Here is a 10,637-nt window from a genome sequence, read left to right on the forward strand (position 1 = left end):
TGATCTCTCAACCAGGACAACATCGTGTGAATCAAGGTGTCAACTTTGATTTATTTGTCACTGAACTGCCTACTCCATTAACCCCACTTCCGTAGTCGTTTAATCCAAATTTGTTCAAACCAAATGTCACATTATTTTCTTGAACAAGGTAGTTACAGGTAGTTTTCTTTGAAAACGCTGTGTTGACAGGTTTTACTGGACAATTAGGACATCATTTTAATAACATAACCAAGTTATCGGACAAACTGTTGTGTTAGGATACTTGTCCTTGTTGTTGTTGCTTAGATTACTGTTCCAGGTCTGAAAGAGCTGCTGGGAGGATATTTCCAACGGTGACCCTCCACAATCTGATAAGCGTGGAGAATACGGTCTGCCTATGACAAAATCATTCTGCTGTATAGCAGTATACTGTTATTTTACTATTCCTACCACGATGCCCCTGAACAGTAATCACATTTTTAAAAAATGCTAATAGAAGTAACATAAAATTGGATTTATTACAACAAATGCAAACATATTCAACAACAAAAAAACATTCAAAATACTTAAATAACTTAAATAACACATTTTCAACAATTTACAACCAAGACACAGCCTGGCACTTTATTTTTAGGGAACTGAAGACAATTTTAAAAAGTGTTACCTAGGGAGGAAGGAGAGAAAGCACACTGCATCCTGGTGTTCTTTTTTCCAATGTCTTGTGTGGAAAAATACAGACAGCAACATAAAGCCCCACTCGAAGTCCAAGAGATTTTTTATCAGCGTGGCCACATGGGGATTGACAGTTGCTGCCTTCTTCTGGACTAGCTTCCCCTGTCCTTGTTACCGTGACACCTGGTTGTCCCTCTTTCTGAGTTCAGCCCAAGGAAGCGCTAGTATGCAATAAAAGAAAAAAATATTATTCTCATCTAACATAACGTGTCAATATTTCATACTCTAGTAATTAAATGCAGACTTAGCATGACCCCTAGTCAGAATGGGCACTAGAGACAAAATAAAGTGACAAAATTGTTATCTGTTTCTTCAAGTAGTTGTTGTGGTGTGGTCTAAACGGTTGTAACTGGATGCAAAGCTCGGGAACATGCACACATGCGTATGTAGGAACATGGATTAAATGTGCGTTTACAGCTATCACCCCCCGGCTTCTATGTTGAGAGTGAGATTAGTATACAGAAGCAGCATTGCATTAGCCCAGGTTCTGCAGGAATGTGAGGGAATCATGGTTATCAAGGATAGACTCAGAGGAGGTATAATACACTGGAGGATTTCAGTAGTTGCTAAAACTCCCCTTGGACGTGACATTGTGGTTATATAATACTCCAGATTGTTTATCAGCTATAAACAAATAGAGCATCAGTATAGTGTATATTAGCAAGGAAGAGGATGATGGATGGTACACGTTGTGAACCTCTGAGCTCTTGTCTGTCGCTCGCAAAATGTTGCATGTTCTAAAATCCTGCGCAGTTTTACTACATTTAGCATTATCATATGAACAAAAAACCACGAAAATATTCATGTCATTTTTTCAAACATTTAGAGAGAAATTCATGTAAATTCATGCAATAACTTTTTTCCAAGAATAATGTTTGGCAGTAACACAAAGTTTTTAAATAATATAAAAGTTAAATGTAAATGTTAAATGTAAATCTAAATGTTAAATTTAAACGTGCTGCTTCCTGCTAGCTTTCTCTGGAGTACACTGCCCTCTGGTGGTCTTAGGGGAGACATCATTTCCAACTTTGTTCCAGGTCAATTTAATACAAAATGGTACTCTAAAAAAAACTATTGAAAAACAAAACAAATGAAATGTATGAATAAAGTCCTAGAAGATAAAACAACACAAACTGAAGAGGGAAATCAGGGTATCAAAGGCCAAAACCATAGACCAAACTCCCCATACTAACTCGAAAATAGAGTTAATCTTACCTAAGAAAACAAAGAGAGACAAAACTGCCTCTTTGTCTCTCTCACATACCTAGGCAAAAAACAGAGGAGGAAACAAGCATTTCTCCAAAGATGATCTACAAAGAAGCGCATCTTAGATTGTTCGTTAATCACAGTTTGAGACGGCTTAAATTTGGGACCTTCATGTTTGGAAGATAATCGGATAATAAGTCTCCTCAGTACGTGACTAAAGGTGTTGTGTAGTTGGATGGGAATGCCATTTTTTAGGAGACAAATGGTTGTAATATCCAGCTGTTGGTCTGATCTTGTTTACGAAGGTAGATGACGGTACTCATATGATGCTTTGGTACAATGACGTTAAGTATAACAGTTTGATTATTATTTTGGCCAAAAAAATGTCATTGTTGCCAACACACAACTGAATGTAATTCATTACAAACCTGCTAAAGTTGCACCCAACATACTGTTATGTCTCAATTTTATTTGGCCATTTTTGATTGTTAAAGGAACACTGATATTACATGTCAAAATCAATACTATTAAACAACGGTATAAACTGCTGAGTAATGGCTTCTGAGAGAGAATTTGTCCAAAAAAAGTAACCCCTCCTGATGACATCTTTGTGATGTCATCAGGGTTATCTAAGCGTGGACAGAAAGCCTTCCCAAAAGTTGGGGGTAATGCATTATGGGACATCTAGTGAAGATAGCATGACCCAATAATACGGACTGAAAGTCAGGATATCTAAGCTTTTTGGTGATTCGCAGATCTTTCACCTTTAATCTTAAGTGTAAATGAATGAGCGTCCCCTTAAAAATATGTACCACTGAAAATAATAAACCATCTTTAAAGCAATTGTGTCCTTCCTAATGTTAAATGTTTCGTTCATGTTAATGTATGGAAAATAAAAGTTTCAAAATTGTGAGTGAAATGCTTCTTTATCAGCGTCATACTGTGTATTCAATATTTGGTATGATATACACAATAGTGTTTATCACTCTACCTCCATCTAGTGGAATATACTTGTAATTACAAAGCTGAGAAAGCTGTACACACTCAATTGGCCACGATGTACTCATTTTTTCTAACAAATAAATAAAAATGAATAAATGCAACTGGAATGTGCACTCAAAAAATCTCTGTGTTTGAATCCTTTAAAGATTCCCGATCCCTTTAACCTTGTGTTTTTTGGAGGTAGGCTTTACTTCTCAATCTGTACCACAGACCCCTATGCTGAGGGTAAAACTGTTATACTGTAAAACTGTACTATTTGAAATACCACGTCTGAAGAAGTAGCTCTCATAAAAAGTCTGAAAGCTCTTGAAATGATTTCATACACCGGATATATGTTATTATTTTGCCGTTGATCAAAAAGAGTCAAATGAAATTGTAATTTTCACATTTACATTTTTTAATTTTTTTTATTGTATTGTAAAGGTGATTTTTTTGAAAGTAGGGCCATAATACGGAGGCAAAGAAATAAAAAAAGAGGCCTGAAAACAGAAAAGAGTAAGAGTGAGAGGGCAAAGAGAACATCGACAGAAAAAATAACTTATTAAAACTGAAAAGATCATCATAAAGAAAAAGGATTTTACAGTAACTTTCACGTGGCAATAAGATGGAAATTATACTTTTTTTAAAATAAAACATCATTGCAGTGAGATGAAACTGAGGCCCCAGTAAGAGTCTTACTGCGTGATGGGTTTTGCATCCCACTTGTCTCCGTCCGTACTTACATTGTAGTGTCGTTTATAAGTGTTGGTTAGATATAAGAGCACATCCACAAGTCTTTTGAGACTGCCTGTGTGAGCGTCCATCCATGTCTTGCAAAAAAAAAAAGAAATCCTTACATTTTCTGTCTGATTTCTTGTCCTCAATGAGGAGACAGTTGGCAACTTAAATGCTACTCTTCTTCATAGAAATGCTCTTTTCTCGTGATAAACCATCTTCCACTGGGGACATGTTCTCTTTGGACCTTTTTTGAGCTGATTCTGTACTGTGATAGAAAGATTCTTACAAATATGCATACTTAATAGGCTTCTTTTTAGGGGTTAAATTCAATGTTTTTTTTGCAGGACACAGACATTTGTCTCTGATACTTTCACCGTTCAAAATGTAAGCCCTGGTAACTAAATGCCTACAGCGGCTTTACTAAACAACACATTATCATCTCCTCCTTTCCTCCTTCCTTTGCCTCCTCTTACGTCAACTCTCCGCTTGTCACTAAAAGTTTCAAACTAGGCCATCCTCTACCCCCCTCAACTCTCTCTATCAAACCAATATTTTCCTGTCTCAAGCATTTAACCTGGTGCCCACCCCCTCACCCTCCCCCCCATACTCCCCCTCCTCTGATGCTCAGTAGTAATACCTTTTCAGCCCCAACCCCTTCAGCAGGGATAGACGTTACAGGCGCGGACCTCCTTCCGGTCCTTGCAGCCAACCGCCATGGCACCTTTGTCTCTTTCCTTCGCCACCATGAAGCGCTCCTGGATCCCCCCCGAGCACGGTTTGGTGCAGTCCGTCCAGGCGGTCCATGGCTGCATCCTGCAACCTGAAACAGAAGTGTCTCAACCTGGGCGTTTTGTGCATTTAAAGTCAATGTGACGGATTGTTCCCAACAAACCTGACTGCTCCTCGGCCACTGAGTCTCTTCCCTGTTTTCCTCGTCTCCTTCTCTGTCCTCCGACTGCCCCTCCGACTGCGCCCCTACTTCCTTCTTTCGTCCGGCACTTTCGGATTTTGCACTTCTTCCTCTGGATGGTCTCGGGACAAGCCCTGCCCCCAAACTGCGGCTCCAGCTTGACCATACGGGTGCGGATGGTGTGTCCTTTGCCACAGGACTTATTGCACTCAGACCACTCAGACCACTCAGAGACCATGCAATCGGCGGCTGGAAGAGAGAACGAAGGACAAACAATTAAGTCAAGTCAAGAAACTAATAGAAGCATGGGGAACATTTTGTGGCATATTTCTTCTAATCAAAATCACATTTGTCACTGGTGCATGTTCCAATTTAAACGGCCTCCTCTGCCCTTCCCTCTAGCTCTCATTCAATTATTAGTAGTAGATTCAGGGTTGATGGAGTCACATGCAGTAATCTCATCCAGATTGGAGTATTATCAGCCATTACCATTATGAATGACCACGGGACAATGTGAAATCTTGTTGTGCTAACACACACTACGTAACCGCGTTAGTGGGCCTTTGTGTAACAAAACACTTAAAAGACGGTCTACAGCAGAAAAAAATGTTATTTTGTCAAATTGTCATAATTAGCATATTGGCTGAGTTCAGCTAGATGCCAAATTAAAGTTAATTCCCTTAATTCCCTTTTCTGAGATATTGCAGACACACGACCAGGAATTGAGACAGGCAATAAATGAAAAAAATGAAAAACTCTACAAAAGAATGGCATTTCTATCATTCTGTTAGTAAACGAGTGGCTGCAGATACTCACGGCACTCGGGCAGCATGCACTTCTCCATCTGCTCCAGCTCCTCGGAGCACCCGGCGGGATCCGACTTCAGCATCCTCTGACGTGTTTGTAAGCCCCGCCCACACGTTACGCTGCAATCGCTCCAGTCGGACCAGGGCGACAGCATGCACAGAAGGCTATCTGCAAACAAGCACGCAGGCTACCGTTAAAAAAGGCTTATTATTACTTATCTGGAAAAACACACAAAACCTAACATGATAGAACTCATTAAACTACCAAACGCAGGGTATTTTGTGCTGGATAATCTTGGTGTAACCATATCAATTTATGGTGTGTTTGGGTTTCTTCTGTTTCACCTGTTCCCTCACACACACGCTGCATAATCCTTCACAACAATCCTAACAGCTGTGCAATGGTTGCACAAACAATTCCACTAAGCTGTGAACATAGAAATGAGGCAGCAGGTTTGTGTTTCCACCTGCAGATTGGCCAAAATGAATCATCCTCTTCAGGTTTTCACGACGAGATAAATACCTAAGTTTTAACCTGCTTATTATTTTGAGGGTTCACTCATCAAAAAAGAATACAATGGTATTCTTATTCCAATTATGTCCAAGGGTGGCAGAAGACAATGATAACAGTGAGTTTATAGTCATGCAATGGAGTTTGGGAGTAAAAAATAACCTCTTCACAGCATATTGTTTGAAGAGTTTAGAAGTGTACTTAAAACAATAAGTCTCTTATTGATACAGAAGTTAGTGACCTTTTCTATATATTGCTCTTTTTCAAACAAACAGTTTTGTTGAAAATAATAGCAGTCCCAGATCACTAAACAGACCAATCACTTTTTTTGGTAGATATTATATTCCTACATGGCAAATGATGTACTAGTACAGGGGTCTTCAACTAAAATGTGAAGAGGTCCAGTTAGAGAAAATTTCTAGAAGCAGAGGCCCGAAAGATCATACTGTGACTACTACCACTAATTGTGTGGTCGATGTACATACATATATATTAATGCAGCCTCCACCCCCCCAAAAAGGAGTTGAAATGAATTGTTTTTTCCCCCACGTATGGCAGTTCCGCCCCAACATTATGTGCTCTCTCACTTTGGCTGGGTTACTGGAAGTGCTAAGACATAACCCAAAAAATATTATTTATTGAAGGGAAGCTCTCAACTTCAACTTGTACTTCTTATATGTAGTGTGTGTATACACATTTCAATGTATTTATGTTTTTACCCTCAATGCTGCATCCTGGCCCCATGCAGGGTTGGAAATCTTGGGTGTGGGGACACGGCACACTGAGGTCCAGCTGGGCTTTCAGCATCCTCTGCCTCATCCTGCGTCCCTTTTCACATGTTGCGCTGCTACAGGCTGACCAGGGAGACCAACCCGAGTAGATGCACGTCTCTGGTGTGTCATCTAAGTGAGAAACACAGGAATTAACAAGGAAAAAGAGCCATTATGATATGTCAATGGGGTGACACTGATAGTTTAACATCGTACCCACAGGTGATTACTGCAGGTACTGGACCACGAGAGACCACCAACAGCGACATCTGTGGGGATCTGGGGACATTTGTGAATGTCTTGCCCAATTATAAGTGTAGGTGGAGCACCAAGAAGTAGCAGGAGGACATGCTTCAATTAAAAGTATTCTCTCCAGAGAGCCAGAGTAAATGAGAGGGAGAGAGAGTCAAGAGAGGATAAACCCTGAGGCCTCAGGGACAAACCTTGAGCGGGTGCAGTTCCCCGAGATTACTTCTAATGCAGTGGTTCTTAACCTTGTTGGAGGTACTGACCCCCACCAGTTTCATATGCGCATTCACCAAACCCTTCTTAATTGGAAAAATACAATTCAAAACATAGGTATATATTTTACTGGTGCACAAAATGAACTGTGCATCAACATCAGTGTTCAAAGAACAAAACCATTAAAACAATTTTGAATACTTCTGCCAGTTTTGGAGGCAAGGTTTTTGTTGCCAACGCATGCCTGTGCAGAATACAATGAGTAACAATGATGTGTGGTGCATCGGCTTTAACTAGCGCGCCAAAACCAGACTTTCTTCCCAGCATGACTGGAGCTCCGTCCTAACAAACTACAGAAACCATATCCCACAAAAGATTGTTGTCTTTGAAGAAGTCATCCACAAGTTTCTTCACATCGGCTGCCTTAGTTGTTGTCGTAAGAGGCTTACAAAATAAAAAATCTTCCTTTATCACGTTGTCTTTCACATAGCGCACAAATACAGCAAGCTTGCTTAGATTGGAAACGTCTGTGGTCTCGTCCAGTTGAAGGCTGAATTTTGCCGGGCTTGAAATCAGATCTGCAACTACTTGAGCCAAGATGTCTTTGCTCATGTCCTCTATTCTGTCACTAATGGTGTCATTTGAAAGAGGAATTTGGGATAACTGAACTTCAGCCGCTTTTCCCAGCATGATATAAACCCGACCACACTCCTCGTTTCTGTAACGATTACCGAAAAGTAAATTCAGTCACAAAAGCTGATTCATTTCCGCTCCCCAGAATGGAAGATTGCATAGATCGTGTAGGCTCCGCTAAATATGTGACAAAGCTGGACCTGTTAAAAGGTTACTGGCAAGTACCGTTAACGCCACGGGCCTCAGAAATTTCAGCTTTTGTCACACCCGATACTTTCCTCCCGTACACTGTTATGCCATTCGGGCTGCGTAATGCACCCGCTACTTTCCAACGGTTGATGCGTATCGTGTTATCTGGTGTAGAAAATTGCGAAGCTTACTTGGATGATGTTGTTGCTTACTCCTCCACCTGGGCCGACCATCTCCACACATTGTCCCTCATTTTCAGTCGTCTCCGTGAGGCCTCACTCACCCTCAACCTCGCAAAATGTGAATTTGGTAGGGCCACTGTTACCTATTTAGGTAAACAGGTAGGTCAGGGGCAGGTGCGTCCTTTGGCTGAAAAAGTGCAGGCGATTATTGATTTCCCGGTCCCCCCCGTCCAAGAAAGCGTTGCGCCGTTTTCTTGGAATGTGTGGGTATTATCGGGGTTTTTGTCGAAACTTTTCGGACGTTGTTGCTCCTCTCACAGGACTTGTGAGTCCTTTAAAATCGTTTATTTGGTCCCCCGCCTGTCAAGCTGCCTTCGAGTCGGCCAAGGCATTACTGTGCAATGCACCAGTTCTCGCGGCGCCCTGTTTTACGCGACCCTTTAAGTTAGAGGTTGACGCCAGTGCGTGTGGCGCAGGGGCTGTCCTCTTGCAGGAGGACAGTCAGTCCATTGATCACCCCGTGTCTTACTTCTCAAAAAAGTTTAATAAGCACCAGCTTAATTACAGTACCATTGAGAAGGAAGCTCTTTCGCTATTGTTAGCCTTACAATATTTCGAAGTTTACCTTGGGTCTAGTTCACAGCCTGTCTCGGTATTCACAGATCATAACCCATTGGTATTTCTGGCTCACATGCAAAACTCTAACCAGCGGCTGATGCGCTGGTCTCTCCTTCTGCAGGATTTTAACCTGCAGATCCGCCACAAAAAGGGTACGGAGAACGTAATCGCAGACGCCTTATCCAGGTGCTCAGCTTTATAGGAAGTAAACCTTTTAGGGGAAGGTTTACTTCTTGGGTGTGGGGGTGTTATGACTGGGGTCATCTGTGTAGTGTTTGTGGGTTTCTTTTGGTGTCTTTCTGGTTTCTTTATTCAAACAGGGATGTGCCACCACCAGGCGCGGATTGGTGGACGGTCTCCCACCCGTCCTGTGATTGGCTGCAGCCGGCATATAATGGAAGCCAAGATGGCGTCCGAGGCAGAGCAGACCAGAGCAGGGGAGAACAGCAGCAGAGCACAACCCTCGTCCTCCTCCTCTTCCAACCAGCCACTTGTAGCATACCGTGAAGCTGAATAAGTATTCTGTTTTACTTTTGAGTTGGTTTTCTCCTGTTTAAAGTAGTTAGGTAGGTAAGACTGATGTCATTATTTTTCTCCTTTGTTTTGGTAGGTCAGCGTCTTATTTTCTAGCTAGGTTCGTTTTTTGGTTTGTTTGTTATATTGGGGATGGGCAACGGCGAAGCCGTGGTTTGTCTTTGCCTCAACATACTGGGTTTTTCTCAACCTAGAGCTTTTTTTCAATAAATATCCCCTATACAAACTTAAAGTGTGTGTGGCTATTTGGGAGACGGGAAGATTGGGGCCTATTCATGTTGCACCTTAGGCACCCCTAGACTGGGGCGTAACACTTCTAATCATTTGGGCTGCTGACACTGGATGGGAAATATTTCCAGACACCATGTGGTTTCTGTTGATGGTGGTTACATCTGATGGTGGTTGTTCCAGCAGTGGTCTCTCTGTACACCTGGCTTACTACTCGCACTCAGGGCCTGACATTAGTACCCACCCACAGGTTGGCAGGTGGAATTCTATATATCTCTATTTTTTTTATTCTAGTGCAACGGACTGTCTCCTGTTCATTGTTTTGCCTTTTAGATAGTATGTCCCTTCACTGTTACCGTAGAGGCAAAATGGGTTTCCTACCCTGGGGTTGAGGGGTGAAATGTTTACAGCTGGCTACAGGACGCCCAGCTGTAAACAGAGAGATCTCAAAATACCCTTAAAAGAACTAATTTTGTGTTACAGTGTGCACCAAGTAAAACCATTAAGCTTGTTTGTTTTGAGCTATGGTACTGTACTTGTTTTATTTTCCCAGTTATCAAAAGTGTTTTCCATCTCGGTTGGAAGGCTATTTATAGATGTTTCAATGTTTTGGGAGCCAGAGACCTGTAGGTGTTAATAACCCTGCAATTTGTGACACGGACATTTGCCTTTTTAGAGAACTTGTGTTTGAATTGCAGGTTTTGACTTCAACATTCCATTTCCACAAATGTCTGAATGAATGAGTTTCCTCAAAGCCGGAAGGTAAAAAAAGAGGCAAGAAGTTGTTGTTTTTTTGTAGTCATGAAAACAGTGGCTTTTTAATGTAAACACTACATTCGATTGGTTTTTCCAGTACGGACATCCCACATGAAATAACAACCATTCACGAAGAGGAGTAGAGAGAGAGAGAGAGAGAGAGAGAGAGAGAGAGAGAGAGAGAGAAAGCGGCACAGAAAAAAGCATTCACTGGGTAAAGAACAGAACAAAGAGTTTAAACTATTCAAACAAAGAGAATGAAGGTAACGGGATCAGAATGCCAAAGAAACAGGTATATGTCATTATACACAGTAGTTTTGTCTTTTAAAAACTATAAATCAAGAAGGCAAGAAAGAGTTTAGTATAGATAGATGATAGATTTATGAGAGGTAACAAAGATCA

The 10,637-nt window shown here is 41.3% G+C and overlaps 1 protein-coding gene across 3 annotated transcripts in view; it reads right to left on the bottom strand.

Moving 5' to 3' along the window:
- Positions 1-478: 478 nt before the first annotated feature.
- Positions 479-10,637, bottom strand: part of LOC120812729 (spondin-1-like) — a 101,346-nt gene continuing 91,187 nt past the window's right edge. Inside the window, exons 11-15 of one of the 3 annotated variants that reach the window (XM_078097762.1) lie at positions 6,583-6,765; positions 5,363-5,521; positions 4,529-4,795; positions 4,274-4,456; positions 479-872 (exon numbers count right to left, since the gene is read on the bottom strand). In XM_078097762.1, the coding sequence (XP_077953888.1) occupies positions 4,293-4,456; positions 4,529-4,795; positions 5,363-5,521; positions 6,583-6,765 (773 nt within the window). In that variant the 3' untranslated portion in view covers positions 479-872; positions 4,274-4,292. Of the gene's footprint in view, positions 3,729-4,273; positions 4,457-4,528; positions 4,796-5,362; positions 5,522-6,582; positions 6,766-10,637 lie in introns of all 3 variants that reach the window. The other 2 variants (XM_078097763.1, XM_078097764.1) reach the window with 2 other exon arrangements.

Source organism: Gasterosteus aculeatus, chromosome Y, assembly GCF_964276395.1.
Source record: "Gasterosteus aculeatus chromosome Y, fGasAcu3.hap1.1, whole genome shotgun sequence".
Taxonomy (NCBI): Eukaryota; Metazoa; Chordata; class Actinopteri; order Perciformes; family Gasterosteidae; genus Gasterosteus; species Gasterosteus aculeatus.